This window comes from Glarea lozoyensis, assembly GCF_000409485.1.
Source record: "Glarea lozoyensis ATCC 20868 chromosome Unknown GLAREA7, whole genome shotgun sequence".
In the NCBI taxonomy this organism is placed as follows: Eukaryota; Fungi; Ascomycota; class Leotiomycetes; order Helotiales; family Helotiaceae; genus Glarea; species Glarea lozoyensis.
Window position 1 is genome coordinate 1,027,783 of NW_007361002.1, and position 27,898 is coordinate 1,055,680.

General features: G+C 46.4%; 12 protein-coding genes across 12 annotated transcripts; 7 read left to right on the top strand and 5 right to left on the bottom strand.

Moving 5' to 3' along the window:
- Nucleotides 1-110: 110 nt before the first annotated feature.
- On the top strand, nucleotides 111-858 carry GLAREA_01529 (Aquaporin-like protein; the record flags this gene model as incomplete). The annotated part of the gene is made up of 3 exons (XM_008088745.1): nucleotides 111-289; nucleotides 347-628; nucleotides 690-858. The coding sequence occupies 3 exons, from the start codon at nucleotides 111-113 to the stop codon at nucleotides 856-858; spliced, it is 630 nt and encodes a 209-aa protein (XP_008086936.1).
- A 203-nt stretch (nucleotides 859-1,061) lies between these two features.
- On the bottom strand, nucleotides 1,062-1,777 carry GLAREA_01530 (Mss4-like protein; the record flags this gene model as incomplete). Its single annotated transcript, XM_008088746.1, has 2 exons — nucleotides 1,062-1,588; nucleotides 1,711-1,777. The coding sequence occupies 2 exons, from the start codon at nucleotides 1,775-1,777 to the stop codon at nucleotides 1,062-1,064; spliced, it is 594 nt and encodes a 197-aa protein (XP_008086937.1).
- Nucleotides 1,778-2,545: 768 nt separating this feature from the next.
- Nucleotides 2,546-5,227, top strand: GLAREA_01531 (S-adenosyl-L-methionine-dependent methyltransferase; the record flags this gene model as incomplete). Its single annotated transcript, XM_008088747.1, has 4 exons — nucleotides 2,546-2,677; nucleotides 2,728-3,337; nucleotides 3,510-4,984; nucleotides 5,048-5,227. 4 exons carry the CDS (start codon nucleotides 2,546-2,548, stop codon nucleotides 5,225-5,227), a joined length of 2,397 nt encoding a protein of 798 aa, XP_008086938.1.
- A 288-nt stretch (nucleotides 5,228-5,515) lies between these two features.
- On the bottom strand, nucleotides 5,516-7,119 carry GLAREA_01532 (uncharacterized protein; the record flags this gene model as incomplete). Its single annotated transcript, XM_008088748.1, has 7 exons — nucleotides 5,516-5,582; nucleotides 5,677-5,956; nucleotides 6,460-6,553; nucleotides 6,610-6,732; nucleotides 6,789-6,854; nucleotides 6,917-7,031; nucleotides 7,085-7,119. The coding sequence occupies 7 exons, from the start codon at nucleotides 7,117-7,119 to the stop codon at nucleotides 5,516-5,518; spliced, it is 780 nt and encodes a 259-aa protein (XP_008086939.1).
- A 248-nt stretch (nucleotides 7,120-7,367) lies between these two features.
- Nucleotides 7,368-9,572, top strand: GLAREA_01533 (uncharacterized protein; the record flags this gene model as incomplete). The annotated part of the gene is made up of 1 exon (XM_008088749.1): nucleotides 7,368-9,572. The coding sequence occupies one exon, from the start codon at nucleotides 7,368-7,370 to the stop codon at nucleotides 9,570-9,572; it is 2,205 nt and encodes a 734-aa protein (XP_008086940.1).
- Nucleotides 9,573-10,399: 827 nt separating this feature from the next.
- GLAREA_01534 (NAD(P)-binding Rossmann-fold containing protein) lies at nucleotides 10,400-11,316 on the top strand (the record flags this gene model as incomplete). The annotated part of the gene is made up of 4 exons (XM_008088750.1): nucleotides 10,400-10,454; nucleotides 10,517-11,121; nucleotides 11,174-11,234; nucleotides 11,288-11,316. 4 exons carry the CDS (start codon nucleotides 10,400-10,402, stop codon nucleotides 11,314-11,316), a joined length of 750 nt encoding a protein of 249 aa, XP_008086941.1.
- A 564-nt stretch (nucleotides 11,317-11,880) lies between these two features.
- On the bottom strand, nucleotides 11,881-12,432 carry GLAREA_01535 (Translation proteins SH3-like protein; the record flags this gene model as incomplete). Its single annotated transcript, XM_008088751.1, has 3 exons — nucleotides 11,881-12,159; nucleotides 12,212-12,324; nucleotides 12,414-12,432. The coding sequence occupies 3 exons, from the start codon at nucleotides 12,430-12,432 to the stop codon at nucleotides 11,881-11,883; spliced, it is 411 nt and encodes a 136-aa protein (XP_008086942.1).
- Nucleotides 12,433-13,804: 1,372 nt separating this feature from the next.
- GLAREA_01536 (MFS general substrate transporter) lies at nucleotides 13,805-15,758 on the top strand (the record flags this gene model as incomplete). Its single annotated transcript, XM_008088752.1, has 6 exons — nucleotides 13,805-13,967; nucleotides 14,014-14,301; nucleotides 14,366-14,474; nucleotides 14,527-14,572; nucleotides 14,623-15,313; nucleotides 15,370-15,758. The coding sequence occupies 6 exons, from the start codon at nucleotides 13,805-13,807 to the stop codon at nucleotides 15,756-15,758; spliced, it is 1,686 nt and encodes a 561-aa protein (XP_008086943.1).
- A 1,020-nt stretch (nucleotides 15,759-16,778) lies between these two features.
- GLAREA_01537 (ARM repeat-containing protein) lies at nucleotides 16,779-19,014 on the bottom strand (the record flags this gene model as incomplete). Its single annotated transcript, XM_008088753.1, has 2 exons — nucleotides 16,779-18,146; nucleotides 18,229-19,014. The coding sequence occupies 2 exons, from the start codon at nucleotides 19,012-19,014 to the stop codon at nucleotides 16,779-16,781; spliced, it is 2,154 nt and encodes a 717-aa protein (XP_008086944.1).
- Nucleotides 19,015-19,459: 445 nt separating this feature from the next.
- GLAREA_01538 (uncharacterized protein) lies at nucleotides 19,460-20,628 on the top strand (the record flags this gene model as incomplete). The annotated part of the gene is made up of 3 exons (XM_008088754.1): nucleotides 19,460-19,505; nucleotides 19,555-20,403; nucleotides 20,456-20,628. 3 exons carry the CDS (start codon nucleotides 19,460-19,462, stop codon nucleotides 20,626-20,628), a joined length of 1,068 nt encoding a protein of 355 aa, XP_008086945.1.
- A 710-nt stretch (nucleotides 20,629-21,338) lies between these two features.
- On the bottom strand, nucleotides 21,339-23,419 carry GLAREA_01539 (N-terminal nucleophile aminohydrolases (Ntn hydrolases); the record flags this gene model as incomplete). Its single annotated transcript, XM_008088755.1, has 3 exons — nucleotides 21,339-22,717; nucleotides 22,767-22,966; nucleotides 23,034-23,419. The coding sequence occupies 3 exons, from the start codon at nucleotides 23,417-23,419 to the stop codon at nucleotides 21,339-21,341; spliced, it is 1,965 nt and encodes a 654-aa protein (XP_008086946.1).
- A 1,089-nt stretch (nucleotides 23,420-24,508) lies between these two features.
- GLAREA_01540 (Actin-like ATPase) lies at nucleotides 24,509-26,137 on the top strand (the record flags this gene model as incomplete). The annotated part of the gene is made up of 6 exons (XM_008088756.1): nucleotides 24,509-24,543; nucleotides 24,631-24,653; nucleotides 24,708-24,935; nucleotides 24,987-25,120; nucleotides 25,174-26,001; nucleotides 26,066-26,137. 6 exons carry the CDS (start codon nucleotides 24,509-24,511, stop codon nucleotides 26,135-26,137), a joined length of 1,320 nt encoding a protein of 439 aa, XP_008086947.1.
- Nucleotides 26,138-27,898: the final 1,761 nt, after the last annotated feature.

The window sequence follows — 27,898 nt, forward strand, 5'->3', positions numbered from 1 at the left end:
GCGATCCGACAGTCTACTCCATCTACTTATCGGACTGCAATAGTTTTCCGTGGTCGAAAGTTCCGAGGTACATATTCGCGCAGATTTTAGGATCCTTTCTTGCCGGCTTAATGCTCGTTGGCCAATATCACCCTGAAATGAGTGCCTTGGCGGCAGCAACAAGGGCAAGAGGCGCAAGTCCAAATTCTCTAGGTGGCCCTGGGAGTATTTTGTGTAGTTTTCCCAGTCCAACCCAAACCAACTATGGACAACTCTTCTTCATTGAGTTCTTCGTGGACAGTTTTATAGGGTATGTAAACCGTTGCAATATATTGTAAATGGGTTTGATTCTAACACTCCGTTCCAGAATCATCATCTGGGCCGTACTGGATCCGGCAAACCCGTTCGTCGCCCCTTCCAGTGCACCCTTCATCATCGGACTGGGTTATGCCACTATGATCTGGGGTTTCGCCAACTTGACTATCTCTACAAATTTAGCGAGGGATCTTGGAACAAGAATTGTCGCCGCGATATTTTATGGAGGCGATGCTTTCAACGACTACGCTGCTATAGCAATCTTAGTAAACGTTCCGGCGACAATATTTGCAACCGCCGTTTATGAACTTATTATGAGGGACAGTTTTGCAATGTAAGTACTCCTATCTATCTCAAAAGAGCTGCTTGTAGAACACTTTAATAACACAAAACAGAATAGCGAAGGGCGCGAATGTACATGAGGAAGGAGAAGATGGTCTTACGAGACATTTAACAAAAACGGGGACGATAGAACAAGGCGTTTCGAATAGCGCGGGAAGAGGAGGGTTTACTGAGAGCGATGGCAGTTATGACGGGCGCAAACAAGAAACATTGCCGGTATGAGAACATAGGAAAACCAAAGTAAATAAATAAGCAACTTGCACTCTAGACATATGTCTTTGCTCAAAGTAAGATTAGAACAAGAGACTGTGTTTCAGCTTGAGCAACTGTATATAGAAATGATGAGAAACAAATCAGCAACGTACAGAACTAGCTCACTTATTCGTGGCACGCGCGAAGCAGCTGTATAACACCCCTCCAAGTAGTTAATAACTTCCACCATAATGTGGTCTGTCCCATCTCACTTCCTTCTTCTTCTCCTCAGGCTCAGTTCGATCGTCGAAATACTGCACTCTCTTCTCTTCAGTGAGAGCGCGTAGATCAAAGTCCTCTCTGTAATCAATCGTAGTCCCGTTGACTGAAACATAGGTTGTCGTATCACTCTCCCCACCCCACTTCGCGCGCCAAACTTCTCTTTTCCCATCTTTAGTACCAGCAAGCTCTGTCAAATCCACGACTTCAGTCTCGCCCACGCCACCAAACGTGAGGCATCGCACTCCACATTTTGGACAGAAATAGAATTTCCGTTTCTTGTCGTAACACTGGTAGGTACTCAAGTCTTGATCTGGATCAAGTGGTGAGAGGAGCATGAAATCCTCGCGGAGATTGGCAGGATGAACGTGGAAGAGGTTCAATTTGTAACACGTGGTGCAGTTACAGCGGTAGATTTGTTGTTGGGTCGGTTGTGGTGGATTAGACGACGAGAACGGCTGTGGAAGTGTGAGGAGGATGACTGGAAGAAATTAGTCTACATTTCTTTTGTTGGTTCCAAGCTAAAAGCCATGTAAGAAACGAGCACTCTCCGACTACTGAGGTTCGGAGTTGAAAGGCAAAAGAAGTATTGAATCTACATACTGTACTGCGTAAATCCGCAGTGACAAGAGCCGGGGCATGCTTGTTTCTTTGGCGCTGTCTCTGCCATCTTGTGAAACTGGAGGTGGTGATATGGATTTGAAATGACGAATGATTAGCTGTTGACCAGAGAATCAATCTGAAATGTCGAAAACTGATAGTTATATATCCCACTATTGACCCTGGGCTCTGTCAACGAGTAAGCTGAATGAGTTGAGTTGAGTCGACGCAGGGTACCTGGGTAGCTTAGGTACTCGATTTCAACCCAACATAATACATGAATCTTTGAATAAACCCATTTCCACCTCGGAAATGGTATGCATGAAGCTCTCTGGACTCCAATAAGCTAGAACAGGTCAACGCTGTCAGTGTTGACTGCCTTCATCCGTCTGCATGAGCGAGGGTACCGAAGCCTGAACCAGAAAGCTAGACTGAGCTACGTCTTAGGCTTAGGCCGAGTCCCTAAACCTTGCATTAGACCCACCATATTAGTACACTAAATACTGAGAACCCTTTTCTTTTCTAGTTAATTATGGGAATGTGAAGATTTTAATGTTGTTGCAAGCAAAGCCTCGCCTATGTTGCTCCGTAGACTTGCCCCACTTTTAAATTATCTGGGAGCTGTGCGCCTACCCAGCGGGATATTCTCAATTATTCTTCAGTCTCTGTCGCGCAGAACTTTCTACATCATGGCCAACGAGAGGATCCGAATAACTGAATCCGGCTCGTTCTATAGATCGTAAGATCCTAAAATCGATATCACCATTATTCTGCCAAATTCGAGTCCTCTCGACAGGGCTTTTTGCGGTCACCCACTTTGTTCTGTATCACCATCACCATGACTTCGCAGAATCTTGAACCAGAATCCCCAGTGGAGGATTATACGCCAACATTCTATATCGGACATCATGAATCGAAGCGACCACTGCCTGTCACAGACTTTGTTCTGCGACAGGCGCATGACGTTGGAGTATATCTGCCCCACCAAGTAAAGAGGAAACTTTCACTGACAGAAAGCAGTATGATATGGTTACCAGTCCCATCACAAGCCCTTACTTCCACTCTAGAGTTTTGACTTTGATCTCCACGTACCTCTCCGAACTATCGCAGAACGAGTCGAAATCTGGTAGCATCCCACCAGCGCCGATTATCCCCCCTCTCGACCCAGTCGATACCCCTCTAACTCCTAGTGACTCGCTTTCTCAGATCATCGCATACTCGAGTCCGTGGATAGATCTCTGTTCACCAGATCCTTTGATAAGCAACATCTCGCGTCAAGTGCTTAATATAGAGATTGCCTATGCTGCTTTCTGTGGAGTGGGACACATTATTATACCAGGGCCGAGAAACTACAGCAGTGGGACAAACGAGAACAACGGGCTCATACAGTATGCTCGCGCCATTCAAGAAGCCCTCGCCATTGGTAGCTACCTTCAAATGGCGATTCAGATCCCAATGTACGGACACGAAGAAGTAAAAGAAATGACAGGCGACTTGCAGCCATTTGCAAGGACTTTGGATGCGACAACCCCAAACCCGAAAGCAAGCAAGCACATTGATCTGTTTGAGACATGGGATGCGTGGAATTTTATTCGCAGTGTATGTAAATACAATTCAAGACTCTCTGTAGGTAAGAAGCCAATACAAAATTTATTTTCTACAAATACCGTGGTGTGAAGTTTCAATTGTAGCGCTGGGCGGCGTGACAGCTTCTACGTGGTACTGAATTGCCCCCAAGACAGAGTCTCAGCTCTACTGACTGTTTTATAATCATCATGGAATACTAGCTGATAATTTCTTAGGTTTGGGAATTCCTCGTCACTTACCTTTAGATTCTCTACAATCCAGATGGTTTGCAGAACCACTTCGACTGCTATCTTTCACACCCTCCTCTTTTTTGAAGAACAAGGGTGGGCATCCTGTTCTAGGTAAAGCGCATCAAGCACTCTTATCAAGATACATGAGGTCTAAACATCCACCTTGGTTACTGTTGTCCGATGTTGGACCAATTCCAGGATTGGATGATCCTACCGCACTCACACCTGTTGCCGATGGCTTCCCATCACCGAGCGCTGTTGCTGATGCATCAAGATCCAGTTCTATGTCTGCCTCCCCAACTCCTGCTGAATCAGCCGATCACACCACGAAGCAGAAGTCGAAGTCTAAGGACTCGGCAGCTCATTTGATATACATGAGGTATCTCCAGCGGAATCAGCCTCCCCGAACAGCTATAGAGAAATTCGGTTCTGGATACCAAGATTATCTCCAAGCCCCGCTTCAACCTCTCACAGACAATCTCGAGTCTGTCACTTATGAGGTTTTCGAGAAGGACCCCGTCAAATACGACTGGTATGAACGTGCTATTGAGGAGGCATTATCTGATTGGGCATCACAGAAAAAGCCAACCTCCAATTTGAACGGCTCAGTGGTGATAGCTGTTGCTGGCTCCGGTCGTGGTCCTCTCGTCACTCGTGCACTGAAAGCGAGTCAAACAACTGGCGTTGCGGTCGAAGTGTGGGCGGTCGAAAAGAATCCCAACGCGTACGTGCTCCTTCAGAGACACAACGAAGAAGACTGGGGCCGAGTTGTAAACGTTGTCAAGAGTGATATGCGTGCCTGGAAAGGTCCCCTTCGATCGGCATCTGGCGCTGCGGCCTCGCCAGTTCCAATATACGGAAAGGTAGACATTATTGTGTCTGAGCTACTAGGCTCATTCGCCGATAATGAACTCTCACCCGAGTGTCTAGATGGTGTACAACATGTATTGGCTCCCCAGTTTGGTATATCAATTCCTAGCTCGTATACAGCGCACTTAACGCCTATTCTGGCGCCTCGACTACATTCGGATATTTCTCAAAGGGCTATCACAGATACAACTGCAACAGAGACTCCGTATGTGGTCATGTTACATGCTATTGACTATCTCGCCACATCTGTACCTGACCACCCTCGCATTCAACAGGCTTGGGAATTCACGCACCCGCTTCCTGCTAGTACCCTTGCGATAGCGGAGGCTAGAAGAAGCGGAGGTGTCAGCGGTGGTGGTGGTGGCAGTATGGCTGGAGGAGATGGAGCGAATGAGCATAACACTCGATACTCAAGACTCAACTTTGTCTGTAAAGACAGAGGAGTGGTCAATGGGATAGCCGGGTATTTTGAGGCTGTGCTCTACGATGGTGGTGAGAATGGGAAGGTAGAGTTGAGCACTCGGCCTGACACTATTGACGCGAAAAGCAAGGATATGATCTCCTGGTTCCCTATATTCTTCCCTCTGAAGGTAAGCTGTCTATGCAACATCTTTGATGAATTCCGTCTATTTCAATACTTACCATCTGTACAGAACCCTCTTTACTTCCCTGACGACTCGGAACTAGAAATTAGTGTCTGGAGACAGACGGATGACAGAAAAGTATGGTATGAATGGCTGGTTGAGGCATTCGTTATGGTAGGACCAAATAAACGAATGCGACTAGGGATGAGTGAAGTAGGAAGCAGTCGAAAGGTTGGATGTCTTATGTGAAAACGATTTCTGAATTATGGAGGAACTTGCATAGCGGGTACAAAAAGCGTGGTCTATGACTTTGGAACAATGAAGGTTGGCAACAGTCGGTGGTATCATAAAATTTCCATTTTGCCATGACCCTCTTATTCTCATAAACGCCTTGTCCTGTGGTATGTCGAATGAACTTTTGTGTCAAATTCAAAGATCTGGATTCCGCACTTTCACTCCAGTCCACGGCTGGAGTATGCTGCCAACCTCAACACAGCTTACTGTGCTTTACTCACGCCTCGCAATGCCCTCGAGATATCAACCCTCCATCTTCGTATCCCCATTATTCTGGTTCGCGCCTTGGATCCATAAAACGTTGTTACATCTACACCACTATTAGCAAGTGCTTCCCATAGATCATTTCCCACCATCCAGCCAAAGAACAACCAAATTTTCTGACGTCTTCCAAACATGCATACCTGATCAAAACCTGTCCCAGATCACTCGTCTTCTGCTGATCAATCCACTCTTCCGCATTCGAAAGCTGGATGTTCATATAACTGTCGATACTAACAAGACGACCCTTGTACTCGGTCTGGCCCCATTTAAGGCGGATGATGACTTCGTCGTTAACACTATCACGCTTTCCATCAGCGTTCTGTTCCAGCCGTGCTTGCGGGAGGTTCAGAGTGGGTTGGGTGGTCTTGGGGGAGGGACGTACAGGCCTTGCAGCATGGGCCGCGGGTTGATTGGCATGAACTGCGCGGGACAGGTGGTTAGCTTGGAACCCTACTAGCATTTCGGGGAACATCTTACACTCATTTTTGCGGTGGAGAGAGGTATGAAGTTGTGGGCGCGTGGGATATATTTTGTGCGCGTTGCTTGAGCTCTCGAGGCTGCGAATTTAAAGGTCGGTGCTGCTTTTGGCTGGCGGGATCTAGAGGATAGCGAATATTACCTGGCTCAAACCACAACACGAATTCTTGAACAGTAAAGTTGATATTAGTAGATATTTAAGGATAATACAACTTTGAGAAACAGAATACGTGCAAGAAACCTAAATAGATTCTCATGGCTCGGAATAATATTCAACTTCGACATTAAGACATCAGTCCCATAATCATTGCTCGGAATATTCACCCCAGAACTCATAATATCATAAGGTATTTAATTCTCCTTGATACCTCTTTACACCGAGCATATCACAGCTGACTAGTTCCTGCTAATTTCCCACTTCAAGTCCTTAATGCTAACCTCATCACCAGCCTTCTCATCATAATCGAACCAGTCTCCCTCTGTGAGATCAATAGCAGTAAACTTTGTGTTAGAGTCCACACCAGTAGCCAACCAATCGCCCTTGAGTGAATGTAAGTGTAAGTATCATAGCAATCATCAGTCCAAGAGCAACTTACCTCTGGTTTGAACTCTGTAAACTCAAGACCCCTACAGTCAAATTCAATGACTTTTTGCCGAGTTGGTGGCGACTTCTGCTCATATGGTATTGGTGCAATGGTGATAGTTGCAGAAGACGATCTCTGTTTTGCTGTTACTAATTTACGGCAAGAAGGCGTGTGATATGAGTTGGAAATACCTTGCAAGATTTGCATTTCCAGACAAAATTGGCTTCTCCTCGACTACCTTGCATTTCATTTGCTTCCTGTCACACAGTTAGTCCTATATTCTGAACCATTCTTTGGATCAATCTTCAACATCACTTACAAAGCGGTTCACGTTGACAAAGTTTGGGTGGATCTCTCTACAAGAGCCACACTGGACTTTGAACGTATACCAGAAAGGGTTGTCAGGCGTATCATCCGGTCTCAGGTCCGTCACGCTATGAAGATTGGCCTTAGCGACGTCCAAGACATTTCTGAGAAGTTTACTGACCCTGTCAGGTCCGCTGTGAGAGTGAGGGTCAACATGTTGGGCTTCGTGTTCAAATGATCGAGGATGAGAAGTCCACGGATATGACTGATGAGCTTTGGTGGGGTTTAAGCACTCCAGCTGGCGCTTAAAGCGGCAACTCTGATATTGTAGCAATCGACTGAGCTTGTCTTCCACCATCAGAAAGTCTCGACCATACGCCAGACTCAATCGCGAATTCTTCCAGGCCACAGGAAGTCAACAACCTCTATATTGTCCATTGGGCCAATATCAGCATGCGCGTAACATGCAAGTCATTTGGTCTCGCGCTGCGCAGGCCAAATCATCCTGTCAATGCAGCTCTTGCATCCACTCCGTGGTAGCCCTAACTCGACGAAGCACAACTGCAGCTGTAAAGAGACGAAAACTCACAGTCGGGGAGCTTTTCACCGCATGCTACTCCTCTATACTAGCTTCAGCAGCCATAGCAGACGCCAGAGCGAAGGATAACCGAATAAAGGATTGGGATCGTGCGATTGAAGATGTCAAATCTGGAAAGCCAATTGCAGAATTGAAGGTGCCTGGCACTGCTCATAAACGCAGAGCAGTGGAGCATGGTTCAGGAGAGATTCATGAAACCGATAAGGAAAGCCACGTCGATGAGCCTTGGGACCATACTCGAACCAAAGTATGGGATAGAAGATGGAGCTCGACATCTGCAACACAATATACAAAGCTTGACGCAAGCTTGAAGAGACTCAATACCCGGTTACGAAACGATCATACACCTTCGCAAGCTATATTGGATCCCCCAACGACACGAGAGTTCATTGACGAAGATGTGATCATCCGGCAGGATCGCGAATTTGAGCACCGTGAGCCGAGGACTCAAGCTCATCTCGAGAGAAGGGAAGAAATGATCCGTAACCTAGTTGACCAAATGCTGCTGGGGACTAGTCTCTTTTCTTTGCCAAACAACGAGATTATGCGGGTCAGTGGAGATATTGAGCTCCAGAGGGTTCAAATGGCCGAACGAATAAGCAAGTTGCGAGATGGATTCCTTCAATATCCAAATTACAGATGGCGGGACGATAAAGAGATCAACAAAGAGCGTGCAGCTCTTCATAGCTCACTGGTCACCTTGAGTGCGAAAGCATCCCCAACACAGGCAGATATCGATGTTTTAGTTGCAAAGATTTGCCACAATCTGTTGGTGTCTACTGCTCCTCCTAGCATTGTAACTTACAACATCCTGATCAGCGAATTTACTCGTCTTCGGCAGCATCACCTTGCTCAAGTTGTGGTTGACTCATTTCACAACGACAGCAAATTCGCACCAAACGAGAGAACAACCAAACTCATACTCGATCATTATATTGCTAAAAAAGATCCGGCTGGCTTTCGTGATACTACTCAACGAATGCGTGGAATGCGAAATGAGAATGAAATCTCAGGGCAGGATGCCGATATGCGGGTCAAGCGCAGGTTGGTGTACCAGCTCGCCAGTGAACCAGAAGTCGTTACTTGGGCAATGACAAGCAAGGTCATTCGCAGGGGTGGCTTTCTTATAGAGAAAGTTAAGCGAACCCCTGCTATCTTTGAGAGTCTTTCTCGAGGAAATCTTGCCGCTCATGGTCCAGCCACAGCTATTCGTATCGTCCAGGCTGCCATTCGAGAAGGCCAGACTGTATTGTCAGGCACCATTACGCGAATAGTCGAGCACTGCGTTGCTAAGCAGGACTACAAGGCCGCCATCAAACTCTTGGATGCTATTTTGCTGGGTTGGGACAGTGATAGTGTTCCGACTGCGATTACCTACACCCCCGACGTCCGATATGCTTTGTATCGACTGTTAGCTTTGTGCGGCGTTGATTCTACCAACACGGACCGTGGGCATACTTTACATCCGAGGCTGAATGGTGTAGCATTACAAAACTTATTACGCCATGTTCAACTTGAGAGTCTCTCTAATTCGATCACTTACGCAGCGGACCAACTCCACAAGGCATCTGTAGCTCTAGTTGGTCCCAATATAGCCAAAAATTCTGTGCCATGCAAGACTCCACCCAGGGACAATTATCGAGCCTTCAGTCTAGCCGGAGTACCAACGGCTGTCCATATATTAGAAGGACTGAGCCAAACCCAGAAGCGGCAGGACAGATCTATTGGAAAGCGCGTCAGTGACTGCCGCCAAATCAGGCTCTATGGCATTGAAGCAAGACTGGCTGTACAAGCCCTGTGGGTTGAAAATGCCTCTGAACATTACGAATTAAATATCGCTTTGTACGACAAACTTTCCGAAAGGTCGAAGCGCGAATACATTGCTTTATGTATGGTTAATTCAAAAACTCCGAGCTCGACTTTCAGTAAACTGAGTACTCTTTCCAGGCTAGAGGCCCAGGATCAGGCGGCCAAGACTCGTTTACAGCCCAGATGGCATAGCGTTAATGGTTTACAGGCCAGAACTAAGGAGGAAGTAGCTTTCCAAAAGCTAATGTTGAAAACCGCATAGACGGTGTTTTCTTAAAATAGGTGATGTGCGGGGTAAACTGAGTCCCAAGGCATACACCCGTTATGTATATTTTATGTTTATATTTGCATGAGAAGCAACTTGGTTCTCAATGGCGTTATGGAAAGGCTAGGTGCATTGGGCAGGTGTAAGATTTGGCTACGCATAGATGGAGTTTTGCTTGAGCAAAACGAGTTTCAAACAAAGAGGCTTAGATATCTGCCAAATATGTTATAGAAATCAGGATGTAATCTAAAGATATCTATATACTCTCTTCTTCGATACTTCGAAATGAGACATTATGTACACAACATCCTGATTTAACGATATCTCCAGTACATCTACTATAGCCCATGGTAAACAACCACTGTAAATTTATGTAGAGGCTTCGTCTCTTTTGACTATTAATTTTCAAAGTTTTGTTGTTACACTAGCCCCGAAGTCATCGGACTAAGGTCTGGCAACGGCGACATGATACCTCCGCGTTCACTAATCCAAAAGTCCCTCCAAGCATACTTTGGTTTCCAGAAAGGGACAAGGAACCAAACTAGAATAGAAAAGCTCCAATCATGTTCCATTTTCAAGCTTCTTCCCATTTTTCGGAGTTGTTGACAATGCACAGAATTGATGACCAAGCCTGAGCTACCCCTCCATTTCGCGATCGTCACGTCATTCGTCGACATGAAGTAATAAACCATTTAATACAGAGAGCAATTGCTTCTTCACTTTCCATCTTTTTACATTTTCAATTGATATCTCATTCTGTGTAATACATGTCTACAGCTTCACGACGAATAAACCAGCATAACAATCACCTAAACCCTTCAGATATGGCTGCTAAAAGTAATTTCTTCAGTATCGTCGCAGGCGTCGGTGCTGGAACTGGTAATACACCCTACATTATTCATCTTGCAAACTTAAAGAGCTAGAAACTAAGAAGTAAAAAGGTCGATCCGTAGCCCTCAAATTCGCAAAAACATACCCCGTAGTCCTCCTCGCCCGCAACCCCGCAAACTACGAATCCATCGTCGAAGAGATCAAATCATCAGGCGGAACCGCCCTGGGAATCTCCACCGACGTCTCGAACCCAGAATCAGTGACCAAAGCGTTCTCAGAAATCCAAAAAGATCAGGCGTTTGCGAATAAGAAGTTAGCAGCGGCCATCTACAATGTAGGCGGGAAATTCATCCGGAAGCCGTTTTTGGAGCTCTCGCTGGAGGACTATGAGGCCGGGTATGAGGCGACTGGGAAGGGATTTTTCTTGTTCGCGCAAAAGGTGTTGCCGTTGTTGTTGGAGAGTGTGGAGAAAAGTGAACATCCGCCTACGCTGGTGATTACTGGTGCGACGGCGAGTTTGAGGGGTGGTGCCAATATGAGTAGTTTTGCGAGTGGGAAGTTTGCTCTGAGAGCGACGGGACAGAGTCTGGCGAGGGAGTTTGGTCCAAAGGGTGTTCATGTGGTACATGCTATTATTGATGGTGTGATTGATATTCCGAGGACGAAAGAGTGGATGGTTGGCGCGGGGCCGGATGCGAAGATTAATAGTGATGCTGTAAGTTACATTCTTGCTGGATTTTGGAAGCCATGCTGACTGAAACACGCAGATTGCCGATAGTTACTGGTACCTCCATACCCAACCTCGATCACATTTTACACAAGAACTTGGTAAGTTTTGTCCTGGTATTAATTGAGGGTAGAGGATACTAACTCTCTTGCAGATGTCCGACCATACGTAGAGAAGTTTTAGGTCACTCTACCGAATTTCATTCGGCAGCGAGCAGATGTTTTTGGGAATAAGGTTGCCAGAAGATAAAATTTTATTTAATATCAAAACTAGGCAAATGAAAAGTGTATATGTCTCTTACCTTCAAACCATCGTACATCAATGACTGAAATCTAGAGGACGGTCTGCAGGTAAGCAAGTCTACCTTGTAAGAGGTAGGCTTGTTGTTTCCTCTAGGATGTTCGTTTACCTCGAAAGCCGTAGAATCCAATAAAGGAGGTTGACGAGGAGATAATATATCCAAAACAAAAAGAAAAGATCATCAGCTGCAATTTTCTCAGTTAGTACGGAAGCGCGACCCTCCCAAAGCAAATGTATGTATAGCAATGGCAGTGTACTATGCATAAGCACAGTTGCTTCGGGAGGAACTCCCATGGAGCATTTCACAGTAATACCAGACGTGCGAGCACGGAGGATGTGAAATGGCCATAAATGGTTTGGTATTCCTATTGTCTAGCACAACCAGCCAGCGCCTGCCAGCACCCTTTTATGTAAAATATCATGCCAACACGCCAGACCAAAACCCATTTATGCCTTCGACTTAAGCTTCTCCTTGATCTCTCGGCCGGTCTTGATGCGCTCAAGAATGTTCTCGCGGTCCTTGTCGAGCTTCAATTTCGTGATGACAACCTTGGATGGGTGAACGCCGATTGGGACTGATTGACCAGAAGATTTCTCCTTAACAACACGCTCGATGTGTACGATGTACTTGAGACGGTAGACAGAAGTGATCTTTCCCTCACGGCCCTTGTTGGAACCACGGACAACGGTGACTTCATCGTCCTTTCGGATTGGGATGGATCGAACCTAGCAACAATGTTAGGAAAGTCACAGACCAGCATTTTTCTAGGGCACAAACATTGTATTTCTCACGGAGCTCCTTGCTCAATGGAGCGCTCATGATTGTTCGTCTGACGCTTGATGGCGCATCGTAGTGAGCCTTGCGAGACTTTCTCCTTGAGGAGTGGAGGGCTTCAGAGATATTAGCGTTGCGCTCAAGAGTTAGAAAGGCCCCCTCTCATTATCGAATATACATCGAGTAGGGGCGAGAGAATACGTACAGCTGTTGATTTTCGTCATGGTGGCTGGTTGTTGGATTGACGAGAATTGTCGGATTGGTGGTTGTCGTTGGTCGTAAATCGAGAAAACGAAATCGCAGGGCGAAGAACCAAAAAGTGTGTGGGATTTCGCTTAAAATTTCAACCACGTGATTGCGAGCCGCAATTTCGAAAGGTTCTTCCAAGAAAGAGCCGATATCTCGGCATTGACCCCAACTTCATCTCTACAGCTCACTCGCACTCACACTCGCACAGTAGAACAGATTCAACTTGCAGTTCATCCAGAGTCATGAGCTGTTAATCCGAGGTTCCTCCACCGTGAATCCGTGTTATTACACTCATACTCATCGCAAAATCCCGCCTGTCTTCTCAAGTTCTCGGTCGCCAGCTCTCGGCTAGATGACAATACGATGCTTCAATCGTCTCTCAGACTGATATCTATGCAGCATACGAGCACGAGATCAAGCAGGAATCTTCTTAAAAACTCAACTCTAAGTCCCCGCATCGTCATCGTACGAGGCCCCTTGCTACCCTCCAGTGCCACTCCTGAGTTTGGGGTATTTGGATGCCGGATCATCCGGTTTTCTTACCACAAACATGGGAGGCCATTTCATTTTCCCCAGTTTCTGGGGAAGTCGACGGAACCGTATATTGTGTAATGCCAGGCTAGGTGGCCACTGCAGTGCCAACGGATGCTGCATTGGACTGAAAAAGGACTCGATGATACGCATCACGTTTTCGCGCAGCAGTTTACGCTCGACGTGGTTGTGCCTTGATTCTGTTCATTGGCATATTGCTCTGGTAGCATTTGTGTATTTCTTTCTGTTGTTTTTCCGCTTTCATTCTGTTACTCGTGTTGAATCGGTCGTAGACGCGATGCTGAACCGCATGGTGGCTCTGTCGTCATTCTCGGGCCTTTCCTTACACGCAAAGTCATCTGCCATATCTCTGTCCAAAGCTGCTGAATAAGGTAGCCGCCGGTTCCTGGTCCTTTGTCCTGCACCATCGGGCCTTCTAAGCATTTCAAAGCCGTGAATTACTTCTGGAATCGAGGCTCCGTCCTTTCCGGGCTATTGAAATTGAATCAGACTAATCACTCAAGTCCTTTTCTGCAAATCACCCCCAACGGCAAATGGTGGCCATACCTCGTGGCTCTCTACTTCGTTTCTCTCTCGTCGCCAGAAAAGGAGAGTAGATTCTTTCTATCCCATGACATTTCTACTCCGTACATCGTCGACCAATGGAGATGTAGTACCCCTGACAAACAGCCCATCCAGAACAGCCCATCCAATGAGCAATTCCAGCGGCACAGAACTGAGACTATATAACATGTATCTACTTCTTGTGTATGACTTGTGTATCCTCACAACAAATTTCAATCGAAAATAGATATCATGGGCATAACGAGCAGATTAAATATCCCCTTTATGGGCCGCAACTCTACTTCTACAAATGGCGACACTTCTCAAGGCGAAAAGCAAACTTATCAAAATGCACCTCCTATACCTATAGTTACCATACACTCCTTCATCATGGGAGTGTTTGTCTCCATAGGAGGTATGTTGTGCCATGTAACTTTTACGATTTATCTAATCATATGTAGGCTTTGTCTTTGGATACGACACTGGTCAGATTTCTGGTTTCTTGGGTATGAAAGATTTCAAGGAGAGGTTTGGGCAGAGGGATTCTGTCGGTGACGGTTACCACTTCAGCAATGTCCGATCTGGACTTATTGTTGCACTACTTTCAATCGGCACATTGATGGGAGCCTTGACAGCTGGTCCTGTTGCGGACAGAATCGGCAGGAAGTGGTCAATCTCAGCATGGTGTATCATGCTCCATGTAGGTCTCATCGTACAGATGACAGCTGAACAGCCAAAGTGGTATCAAAGTAAGCACATCATAATCATTACTGTTTTGCTTGATTTTTTGAAGTAGATGCTGACATCTCTAAGTTGTTGTTGGAAGATGGATCGCTGGGTTAGGCGTTGGCGCACTGAGCTTATTGGTGCCTATGTATCAATCAGAAAGCGCACCAAGGCACATTCGTGGCGCACTTATCAGGTTCGTTCAGATCAGTTTCGTGGCTGTCTAAAAGTCTTGCTGACTTAAGCAGTACATATCAATTGTTTATTACCATTGGTATTTTTGTTGCGAATTGCGTAAGAGACGTAACCGATGATATGCTGAAGCTACCGCTGACACACTGAAGATCAATTTTGGTACCGAAAAACGTAACGACACTGGGTCTTGGCGTATCCCGCTTGGAATATCCTTTTTATGGGTCATTATTCTCGGGTTTGGCATAATCTTCTTTCCAGAAAGTCCTCGATACGATTATCGTCATGGCCGGACTGACCAAGCAAAAGAAACGATGAGGAAACTCTATGGCGTCTCTGCAGACCATCCTGTCTTGGCCGAGGAGTTTGCCGAGATCCACGCCAAGTACGAAGAAGAACAGCTACACAAAAACCAAAAATGGTATGAGATGTTCACAGCACCACGAATGGCTTATCGTATAGCACTTGGTGTCACTCTTCAGTCACTTCAACAACTCACCGGAGCAAACTATTTTTTCTACTACGGCACAGTTATCTTCACAAGTACCGGTATTCACAATTCCTATGTTACACAAATGATTCTAGGAGGTGTAAATTTCGGGTCGACTTTTCTTGGTCTTTATGTGGTTGAGCACTTTGGTCGAAGGAAGTCACTTGTATTTGGGGCAATGTGGATGTTTGTCTGCTTCATGGTTTTTGCTTCCGTGGGCCACTTTTCACTGGATCGAGATGTTCCTGAAAATAGTCCACATGCTGGAAAGGCCATGATTGTGTTCGCTTGTCTATTCATTCTCGGTTTTGCTACGACATGGGGTCCTATAGTTTGGACTATCTGTGCAGAGCGTAAGTCCTGCTTTGACATCATTCCTTGGCTTTTAAGCTGTTACTAACATGCATAGTTTATCCAAGCAGATATAGATCCAAGGCTATGGGTATATCCACCGCCGCTAATTGGTTCTGGAACTTCCTCCTCGCCTTCTTCACGCCATTCATTGTTGGTGATATCGACTTCCGATACGGATACATTTTTGCGTCGTGTCTTTTCCTAGCCGCTGCGACGGTCTATTTCTTCGTCATCGAAGGGCGTGGAAGAACACTGGAAGAGATTGATACTATGTATCTCCTACACGTCGATCCAAGAAAGAGTGCGGGTTGGGTTGCTCCTCCGCCAGATCAACTCATCACAACTGAAAAGCTCGTTTCAGGTGGTGTGGAAGCTGGGGTTCCTAACTTAGAGGCCGTAAATAAGGAGACTGCGCCGGGGCCAACTACAACTCATAATGAGTAAAGCTCTGTTTGACGCCATACATTCATTGAAGTTCTTCATGAAGTTGGACATATCCGGGGACGTACGATGGCGTTTCAACATCGTTCAAGCCTTCGAAGCAACTGCTGAAAGTTGCGAGCCTGCTGTTGATGTCAGATGTGGTGATGAAATGGCTTAAAAGGGTGACGAAGTTATCAGGTTGACTATCGCGATGTAAAACTATGCTCTTAAGGTTGCTTACTGTTACAGAAAGAATTTAATATATATCTATTGGCTGCGATTTCGTCATTTCGTTGTGGTAGTTTAACCAACTAAAAACAACTATTTCTTACAGTTTTTGAGGAGCCTTAACGTAAATCATCGCAGTGAGCGCCCGTAAAAATGACACCAGCCATAAATCTTGTAGGTACTAAATTGAGTATTCATAGGTGGGTTGATCAAGTAAGATTGTTTTGATCTCGTGTCAATCTAGGGAACAACACGAATGGCTTAAACGGCGAAGGAGTATTTCCTCGGAGCCGTAGAGTCATTAACAACATAAATATGCTTTCCTTCAGGTATCACACACCAAAATTCGAGCTCATCTCAATGTTGAAATAAAGAAGCAAATGAGCTTTTAGTGTGCTGAGAGCGAGATGTGGGTCTGACAGCGTACCCCCCTCTACACGAGAGAGGAATGTTAAGATCTTAGAACTATGATTTCATGTAGAACCATTGGTACCAAGCAACTTATGATGTATGTATTTAATCCGCTGAAAATGCTTTTCATGTCCCAAATCTCCTCTCAACTTTGTTTGGCCAAATTTCCATGTGATCTTTTTTTCCTCCCAGATGTAAGCACTTATCTGGTTTTCTGTGTTTTATTTTTCTTTTTGATCGATGCTAGTCCTACCTAGAAGAATTTCAAACTTTCGGGAGAGATTGTTAAACGAAGTCGTTCGTGATACCGGATGACGGTGTGATCTTTGCAGAACTTGAAGTTTGTTGTTCTCTCGCTAAAGCATATTCCTCCCGTCACCTGAACGAAGCAAACTTAAAGCCTTATTCAATCTGTTTCTGTGCATCTTTCTCATCTCCCAAAAGCTTCTTCAACGCTTCCACAGTAATCTCAAGAACCTCTTGATTTCGCGATTTCTTCAAACACTCCTTTAGTGTATCAATACCTCCATCCTCCTTCACTTTCTTGACGCCCCACTCACCCACCTTTCCGGGGGCAGATACCACGTTCAACACGCAAACAACGCCTCTATGCCTTAACTCCTCTTCATCTTCTTTGCACATTGCCAGGAGTAGAGTGACACCTCGATCGCGCTCCAGAATGGCATTGACAGCTGTGTCCCACTCAGTCAAACTAGCCAGACCACCGCCTGCTGCTCGTCGAGTTGCGAAGTCTTCCGAATCGGTCAATGCGAGAAGAATGTGCATCCTCTGACTTGCTTGCTTGCTGCCATCGGCGAATTTGGCGACTCCTTCTGGCGATTGCATAAGATTGCAGATCAGCTCGACGGTCGCTCTTGTGACCATTTTATTGTTGGAGAGAAGGAGTTCCTCGATCTGAGGAAATGAGTTCCGGATTATAGGGTTGCGTGCCGTGTCATCCGTGGATGCAAGATTGGTGAGAGCTAAAAGCGATTCAAAAATTGGAAGAAGATCTCTTTGCTCCGAGTTCGGATCCTCGGATAAGAGTAGGAGAAGCGGGCGAATGGCCGATGTAAGAGGTAGAGGATTTGATCCGCCAAATATATGTTGTGGATTTGTCGAGATTAGGATGCGCGCCAAAGCATGTGCCGTCGTCCGCTGAGCTGTTAAATTATCCGTAGGAAAGACAGAATATGCATGTAGCAAAAGTTTGATAGCCCCTTGCTGAGCCATTTTCCCTCGAATTTTGGTAGTCTTCGAGAGCGAAAAGACAATGGAGACCACCAACGTCAATGACGCTATTGACCCATGTTGGCTATGAGTGACTAGAACGGGAATAATTCCAGCTTCAAAAACAGTCTGGCATCTTTTCGTAACATGGTCCTCATCATTCAAGGGGTCGGGACCTTCAGGCGCCTTTGAAGCGTTTGCGTATGCTTTCAGCTGACTTATGCGTTTCTGCTCCTCAGAAACAGCTGGCAAATAAGCGGTCAGGTTGACAAGAACACTAAGAGCCCCGTAAGTGGCAGGTGATTTTGCAGGTGCTTCTGCTAACGCTTTGATGAGATTCTTTATGAATTGTTTGTCGGAAGCTAACTTCTCTTTAACCTTAGGTTGAATGGAGGCGTATGCTAGCCCTTCAATTGCACTCTGTTGAGATTCCCCTTCCGACAGCATATTCTTAAACATGTCTGAAAGGTCCTCCATACTTGTTGTTGCAGGCTGAATTCTCTCTTCTTCTGTACCAGGAGCAGGCGTAGTAGGAATTACCTTCACCCCTGCAATTAGTTGAAGCACTTTTTGAGACTTACAGAAATCTTAAGAAAACTTGTAAGGGTAATATAGCACCTACCTGCAGCTTCGCCAGAACAACTGCCGCCAAGTTTACCACTGATGCCGAGTGAGTTCCTTGTTGGATCGTGCCATCTTCAATCTGCTTGGATTCCTGAGTATCAACGGGTGGAGATTCTGGAGCTCTGGTGGCAACCATGTCCTCAAGCCATTCGGTGCAATATTTTTTGATTGCCTCTCGACATGGTGTATTCATACATGCTACATTCAACATCTCGAGCGCAGATTGCTCGACTTTCTTACTCTTCCATTTTCTTCTCATCAAGGAGCCAAGATTGGCGACGAAGCCCTCGCTTAGAAAGAGCGCTGCAGTAACATCTGGAACAACTGGAAAGATGGAGGCGGCAACAGAAAAGGCAACAATGAAATCGTCATATGTGCCTTTGCGGACTTTTGAATGGAAAAACTTTGAGAGAAGATCGACTCCCTTGTCGCCAGAAGCTTTGAGATAGGCGGATATGGCGAGAGTAGCGTAACCTCTAACGCTTGCCGACTGTCTCATGTCCAGAAAGCCGAGAATCGTATCCACGGAGTCGGCATCGACGAGCTGGTAAAGAGGTTTGTGCGGCTCTGGAGACCTTGTTTCATCCGAAGAATCATCGGTCAGAAGTTTTGTGAGGTTGGCCAACTCTTTGCAAGTGTTCTCATCTTCTTGACCAGCTTCCATCAACCCTGCAAGTAGCAGTATAGTCTGGTCCTCAAGCGATGCATTGAGGCTTTGGTTGTAGATTGAGGAAGGTGAGGCTGGAACACTGGGATCAAAGATTTCGTCAGAAGAATTTGCCATGATGGCAAACTCCCGAGAAAACTTTCAAAAATATAATTCTCGAGGCTGTATTGATTATGAGTGCTGGAAGCTGGTTGTCGTAAGGTCTTCTAAGCACAGACGCAAGCTAAGACCGGAACAAACTCAGGATCAATAATTATCCGACAAGCAAGGATTAGATCGTCCCATAGGGCTGACTGTCCACGATCACGGGAAGTCGTGTTGCGTTGAGGGCAGAAATGGCGACTCTCCGTTCTTATTTGATAATTCACTTCTGGGGGCGTTAGATTTCCTATTCCGCATTACTGCGTACGTTCGGCTGGCGCCATTCTTTTCGTAATCGCAGTTCTTCCTTGAGCCGTCACCAATCTATTACTGAAGCATTTTCGACGTCACTTCAACAACATTCGGACCAACACCGCAGGAACGTGAGGTGTAAGGTTGGCATGCCAGGCACAAGAGCAAGATGGACCGCGTAGATGGAACGGATCATTACGAAGGCGATGTACAAGGTGAGAACTCTCTAATTGTCTGCGAAACATCAGTCTAACCTTCACGCAGGCCCTGGTCCATCCCTCCTCGTCATTGTACTCGATACCAATCCTCACGCATGGACACTATTACATCCGACTCTCCCCCTCTCGAAAGCGATCGCCAACATTCTTGTATTTATAAACGCACATCTTGCCTCTCATAATGCCAATCAGGTAGCTGTAGTCGCGAGCCATTGCCATCGTGCGGTATGGCTCTATCCTCGCCCCCAAGCTGCCAACTCGGTAGACGTCGAGATGAAAGACGCCTCTCACCCAAGTCTTAATGACGCCAACAAATACCGCCCATTTGCTCTTATAGAAGATAGTCTTCTCACTTCCCTCCGCGAGTTGGTAGCGACCACAACAGAGCCAGACATATCTACTACGAATACCTCTCAGATGGCTGGTGCTCTTACCTTAGCTTTGGCATATATAAACAAAGTCAACGTAGCTTACTTGGATGAAAACACCAGCCCCTCCAAGGAATCCACTACCTCGGTCGACACCACAACGAACGTGACCGGGTTACAGAGTCGTATTTTGGTGATTTCGGTGTCTGGGGATTTGGCGCATCAATATATCCCAATAATGAACACAACATTCGCAGCCCAGCGGTTGCGGATACCAATAGATATATTGAAACTAGCTGGAGATACAGTATTCTTACAACAGGCATCTGATACTACCAAAGGGATTTACATGCAGTTAAGTAACCCACAGGGGCTGCTACAGTATCTCATGATGGCATTTCTGCCGGACAACACATCTCGGAAAAGTCTAGTAGCGCCCACGCAAGAGGTGGTAGATTTTAGAGCAGCATGTTTCTGCCATAGAAGGGTGGTGGATGTCGGCTTTGTGTGCAGTATATGCCTGAGCAGTGGGTTTCCCTGTTTCGTTGACACCCAAAATAATACTAACGTTCTTCGTAGTTTTCTGCACGCCTCCAGAAGGTGCTGTGTGTATGACATGCTCGACACACCTGACACTCGGTGACTATGGTGCGAAACCAGCAGTTGTTCCTCGGAGGAAGAAGAAGAAGCGGAAGCTTAATGGAGGAGTTGATACCCCAAGCCCCCAAGGAACTCCTGTTCCTGGAAAATGAAAACCAAAAAGAATTTGTCTGTATTTTATACGCCTCCCTCTGTTTTCTTGACCTCCTAAATGACTCGTGAAAGCCCAGTCTTCTTACATGTCTTGAAAATATAGGTAGGAATTAGCAGGGCTGCGATATTTCACTTACCACTTCTGAACTCAGCTGTTGATCTAGATCTTGAACGGTGCCCGGATCAGCAAGCAATGCCGACGTAATGAATACACAGCAGGAGAGAAGGTCTTGCCTTCATTTCTCACACAGCACTTGGAGCAGAGAGTCCCCACCACAATGTACCTAAAGCAAGACCTTGTGGTATCTACATCGATTTATTAATCAAATCAATAACCGTGTTCTGCAATTGCAAGGCGCCTTAAAATTCTGGGAACTTTTATGCTAGGTAACATAGGTTGATTGATGTCAGCCAAGTAAGCATGGGTATATACACCAATTAGGGAACTTTCTCTCTCCAGCTCCAGTGAGTCATTTCTCCAGGCCTCCTCCTGCAACGATTTCGCCGCGTCAAATCAGTCTTGCATTTGCCTGAAGATGTTCCATTCAGCCGCCTGTACCGTACAGTCATGAGCTCATAATCCGAACTAATAATAATCTATCCGCGCCTTACCCAAGCAATATCGGATACCCTAAAGCGTATCTGGATGCGTAGTCTGTGAGCTCAGCAAAATGTGAACAGAGTAGGGAAAACCGTGATAGGCGGCATTTTAGCACCGAATTTTTCGTCCTCCTCGAACTACGCTACCGTGGTCCCCAAGTCGAGACATTACACACTTTGCATCTTTCTCATCTGAGTGCATCGAAGCTATCGCGAAAGAATCGGTGTTGTGTGCAAAGTGAAGAAAGTAACCGTATGGAGTTTTCTTCACAGCCATCACACCGATAGCACCTGCGGAATTGCTGCCCCTGACCCCAGGGTGGCCCATGAAATCTGAGACTACGAAAGACTCCATCGCTTCTTCCTCTGTTGCTTCAACATCAGCTCCACCGCGGGAACGTCTTGTGTTATGATAGAGTCTATCGGCACATTTTTGAGAAGCCATGGTGGTCGCCATATGTTCACCGGTACCACTGGTGACAGCTGCAACGCATATGCCCTCGGGATCTCTCTCGTCTGCCGGTACGACAGCTGTACCAATACCAACTAATGCAGCAGGCCCAACACGTCCGCGATGCTTCATACCTATACCCCCAGAGGATGAGCCGGCAGCTATGTTACCAAACATATCGATAGCAATAGCGCCTACAGTATCTGTAATCATATCCTCATCTATGGCTGTGTTTAGAGAATGGAATAGAGCGTCGGTGGCATCTTTTTGAAACGAGGGTTGAGACGGAAGAAAATCGCCTAAATATGGATTATCGGTGGGAGAGGTTGGGCCATCGTTGCGACCAGGTCGGGCTTGCTGCGTCATGTCGACTTCATTGTAATTCATGCGAGTGTCGGCGACGGACTTGTATAGATCACTGCTGCTACTATTATTAGGGCCCAGCAATGATCGCGTGCGGATGTGACCTTCATTTTGGCCTTTCGAGTAACGGGGACGCTTCGAGGGAGAGCTATCTGGAGATAGGTTGCGCGAGTGTGCTGTGGCGCTGCTGCATGGATCATTGTATGTTGGCGGAGTAGAGACCGGAGCTTGGCGAGAAATTGGGCATGGAATAGGCTCAACTGGCATCTTCTCCAAACAAGGAGAAGGCTGAGGCGAATCGGGCTGCCCCTCATTCCAAGTCCCGTGGAGTATGGCATTCATATGGTCCCGACGCTGTTGGTCACGAACCCTCTCTTCATACTCGCGATCAAGTACATCCTCCTCACCGTGGCTGCTGGCAGGACTAGAAGTTCCAGGCGTTAGACGAGCCGCACCCTTTTCTGCTCGGACCAGATCGCTTTGCCAACGGAGAAACCTGTCGCGGGCGTTTTTGGAAACAACCATACTGTGTGGTACAACCGGAATGTTTTGTTCATAAGCAAAATCTGTTGCACCCTGGCCGACAAGGAGGTTTGGCGGCACCCTTCGGAGCGATAGCGGTTTGTTCGAGGCATCTAGGATCACTCGAGCTAAGTGTATAGGATTCCGAATTTCTAAACGTGATTAGCCTTGTGAATGTAATAGAAAGTGAAGTACACCTACGTCCTGTTGCTCCACAAGCACCACTTCTACCCAAGTGGTCAACTACAGTAGCATCGCATTCAACGATGCCCTCGATCGACAGGTTGCTTCCGTAGCCAGCGTTTGTGATTTCCTTATCTTCTAGTACTCTGATCGCAGCTTCAACAGCGTCAACGGCTGAGCCGCCAGCTTTCAAGAACTTCATGGCCATTCTTGCAGCACTGTGGTTTGTCAGCAGGGACTTGTCAAAATGTTCAAAAACATGATTTGCTGGTTGGATGAACATACTCATTACAAGCGCCAAGGTGGATGTGCTCGTTAGTGGTGCTATGGTAACCTGCGCCAGCGTGTACAAATATTGCAGAGATCCCAGGTCTTGTTTGTGATTGATGGCTTCTCCTCGTCGACCTCTCTGTCGCTCCGTCCATGACTCGACTCATGTTAGCACCACTCGAGTCCGAAGATGGAGAAGATGAGGACATTTCTGAAGGTTGTGGGACATCCGACCATTGGGTTGGGTTGTTGGTAGAAGGTGAAGTTATGGATATGGGGTCGAAGATTTGTGATTTACGAAAAGGAATCTGTAGGGCTTGCGAAAATCGACGGAGACGCGATCGAGCGCTGTGGATTTTGTTCGAGATACGAGGTTGGCGGTTTTGAAGATCGTGATCCATTTGGCTGAAGAGAGTGTGGTGGTAGAATCGTGGAAGCGACCCAAAAAGATCCTACTATTGTCCGGGAAAGCTGACGTTGGTCGATGATAGAGAGGCGTAAATTGAAGATACCAACGTGAGGATCTGTAGGACGCGTACTAGCAAGAAGATGGGTACTGTAACAATCTAAAAGTCTGCCGAGTCCGTTTCTTCTTCAAATCTTTACAGATATCAATTTGGTTGCGTGACTAGCTCGGAGGTCGTCCTATGAAGACAATTTGAGAACCCAAATCAAGACAGGCGAAACAATTTATATCTCTAGCCAATCTAGACAGTCTAGTCAGTGAACAGCCAGAGCCAATCAGATTTGCCAATCAGTCGCCTACTCTTAGGATGGGTCCTATCCAATTCCCCCTTTCCGGGCTGTGAAATGTCGTTCACAACAACAGTGTAGACAATTTCAGCCGGCAATGGAGGAAAAGATTCGATTCGAAACGAAGGTAAAATATTAACGGCGTCAATTGCTAAACATGTACGGTTTCCGTGTGGAAAATAAACGAGTGTGTGTTGCAGTATCAAAACTGCAATGGATGAAGGATGAGGCGGTCCTGGAAATATTGTGGTTTGGATGTTGATGTGGTAGCAGAGGACGAAAGCCGGAAAAGTAAAATCCTATGTCACATCACAATTGCCCGACTCCTAATGGTTCCTGCCATAGTCGGATATCAGTTCGGATTTGTCACCTCTTCTCCCCGAGCATAAGTCTGTTTTTCTATTTGGTAGATGATGTCGCGGAAGGGACAAACCACAGTCGTCTATTTCCAACGTCTTTTTGCCAACCAGGGCTCAGTCGCTCGCCGTACCACCACACCAGTGACATCACGTGCCTCCTATCCACCAGAGTACGAAGTACGGCGGACTCGGAGACGCGGGGTTGTCATAGGTTGAATTGGGAACCTAAACGATTCACACTGCCCACTTGGTCGTCACTAGGAACTTCGAGGACCAGCGACGACGACAACAACAATTCTGACTCGAACTTTGCCCAGAGACCTCGTCGCATAACATCTCTGGTGCAGCTGAAGCTTTGAGCGACGGCTCTCCAGCATCATGGCGTCCCAAACTCCAGCCGTTGTCATGGACAAGTATGTCACCCATCCCAACAAGCTCCATACGATCAGATGGCTCAGCTTCCTTTTGCCTTTGTATCTATGCTAACAATCACCCTACAGCGGAACTGGATTCTCGAAGCTGGGTGAGCTTACCTTCGTATCCCGAACGAAATTGCGCTGATTTTGTTGGAATGTAGGCTTTGCAGGCAATGACTCTCCATCTTTCGTCTTCCCGACTGCGATCGCAACCAAAGGGCCAGCGGCAGGTGCAGGAAGCTCTGGCTCAGGAAGGCCCGCAGTTGCCAATAAACCGTCCTATCTAACCGGTGGGGCTGGACCGGGAGGGCACTTGTCAATGAAACGGGGTACTGAGGATCTCGACTTCTTTATTGGAGATGAGGCTCTTGCGGCAGCAAACGGACCGGGTGCGTTATACTCTAGATGAAATATTATCTGGCAGTTGCTAATATTTCTAGGCTACGGCATACACTATCCTATTAGACACGGTCAAATAGAGAATTGGGACCATATGGAGCGATTCTGGTCGAATTCCATATTCAAGTATCTCCGTGTGGAACCTGAAGATCATTATTTCCTCCTCACCGAACCTGTGTGTTTCAGCCTCCCCTCCCTTGGTTGGCTTTGCTGACCACAAACCTCTAGCCTCTAAACCCACCTGAAAACCGAGAAAACACAGCCGAGATCATGTTCGAATCCTTCAACTGTGCCGGCCTCTATATTGCAGTCCAGGCCGTACTTGCTCTTGCAGCTTCCTGGACGTCATCTAAAGTTTCTGATCGATCATTAACTGGAACTGTTATCGATTCTGGAGATGGTGTAACGCATGTTATTCCAGTGGCAGAAGGATACGTTATTGGGTCCTCGATCAAGTCAATACCTATCGCTGGACGTGACATTACATACTTTGTCCAGTCTCTTCTTCGGGACAGAGGAGAGCCAGACTCCTCATTGAAAACAGCAGGCGAGATCAAGGAAGAGTACTGCTACGTCAGTCCAGATATTGTCAAGGAATTTGCGCGATTTGATCGAGATCCAAGTCGATTTATGAAGCATCTCGTTACCCAGCCTGGTGGCCGCAAAGTGACTGTGGATGTTGGATATGAGCGATTCCTTGCACCGGAGATCTTCTTCAACCCTGAAATCTATTCTTCTGATTTTCTGACACCTCTTCCTACAGTCGTTGACGGTGTTATTCAATCTTCTCCCATCGATGTTCGCAGAGGATTATACAAAAATATCGTTCTTTCTGGAGGAAGCACACTCTACAAGGATTTTGGTCGTAGATTACAGCGCGACATCAAGCACCTTGTTGATGCCAGAATCAGAGCAAGTGAGGCTAAGAGTGGAGGCGCAAAAAGTGGGGGTTTGGATGTACAAGTGATATCACACAAGAGACAACGGCACGGGCCGTGGTTTGGAGGAAGTTTGTTGGGACAAACACCAGAGTTCCGGAGCTACTGTCATACAAAGGTAAGCAGATGTTTTAGCTGAGTTAATTATATGTGCTTAAACATACGATACTAACATTCTACAGGCCGAATATGACGAAATAGGACCTAGCATTGTACGGAGATTTGCGTTATTAGGAGGACCAGGTGGTTCATAGTTGATTTCACGATCGCGCTTTATTCAATGATTTGTCTCTATGAATTCCCAATGAAGTGGCGAGATAACCAAGATTTTTAGTGACGCTCGAGGGTGGGAAAATTGATAGACATGGTGGGAACAAAAGCGTTCATGCTCACACGAATTTAGAACTGAATGATATGAAATGAATGAGATAGCGTCTTTATAATTGTGTTTTCAATTCCTTAACCTCTGGCGATATATTCGGATCTTCACGTCCTTCACAACTTGAATATTAACAACGTAGATTTGATATCTTCTTTCATGTAGAGAAGCAAAGCCGAAGAGACGGAAATCCCGAAGCATCGCTTAAGACCTCCTTTTATTAGCGAGTCGCAGCAAGAGTTGGGCGTGATTGGACGTGTACTGCCATCAAGGTGCTCGAATTGCTATTCAGACTATCCAAAGAGGTATTGAGCAATTATGTATATAACAGTCTCTTCTCCTTCGATAACCACTGGGCTAGAGCTCTCTTGAAGTGCATCTGGCAAGGCAGCACGAACAACTCCGCCCTGCTGCTTTAACACAGAAAATAATATTAAAACGCCTAAGCACGCTTCAACGCGTTGGTGACGGCCTCAACATCATACGAGATTTTTGCAACGATGCTTCTTCCGATCGTCCGTCCAAAAGTATTACTGTGGTCTTACGGAACCACAACGGCGAACACACTTGTGGAAATGCACTCCAACTTTCGAATCAGGGCCTCATTTGTTTCCGACCGTCCGAAATCATTCAGATGTGGAAGCTCAAACTCTAATCTTGCAGCTACATGGCTCAGTCAATCCAGTTTGAAGGTTGACGAGCACAAATCAAAAAGCTACACCAGATGCTGCAACGCAAATACACGACTCGTGTAAGCTCCATACCCCGCAACCCAGCAAAACATCTCGAAAAGTAATTTACAGGAAACAACAACTTCCAGCAAGCTCCCAACATGCCCTACGGTAGCACAAAGCGATCTTAGGATCTGCGTCTGCTTCGCCTTGAGACTATTTCCCCGCATTGAACTAAGTTTGGAGGGTCCACTGCTAGCTAAGTACGCTAAGTACTTTGTGTCAACCCCTCAAACTCACCCCTCTTCTACTCAAATAGGAAATTATATTCTGGTCACAAAGATTTAGAGTTGCAGGATCTACCTGTGGCTTGAGATATTTGTTTAGCGAGCTTGGATGCGCAATCCATGGATAGTGACGAAAACCGTACGATCTGTTACTCAACACGCCACCTTCAAGCCTTGTATTTATCGTACCACACCACATATCCTCACGGAAAGCGCGTTGAAAGCTCTAGACTTCCACTACAGTCACTAGAAACTTGAAAGACAACCCTTCGTGCACCGAAAGGACCTAGCTTCCTCTTTACGTATCCTACAATAAACTTCCTGTCAAGCGGAACACGGCCGCCCCCGTCTTAATTACTGGCCTACAATACCCCTCATTCCATACTCTTCTTTGCATCAAATATCACACTAAAACCTGCCGGAGCTTACTTCGACGACCAAATAAACGAAAAGGGCAATGGTTGACAAGAGTGGTCTTGGTGAGGAGCAATGGCTTACTGCCATACCAAGATTTGATGTCCTGGAGCACCGGAAACCAAGACGAACCACCCATGGCCGGCAAGATGGATAGTAAATACTATGCATTAGTGTGTACGTACCCAGCTTCTCCTCGTAAGAGAGAGGGGTAGACAAGCTAGATTCCGGTGGCATGTTTACAACAACGACACATAAAAGAGC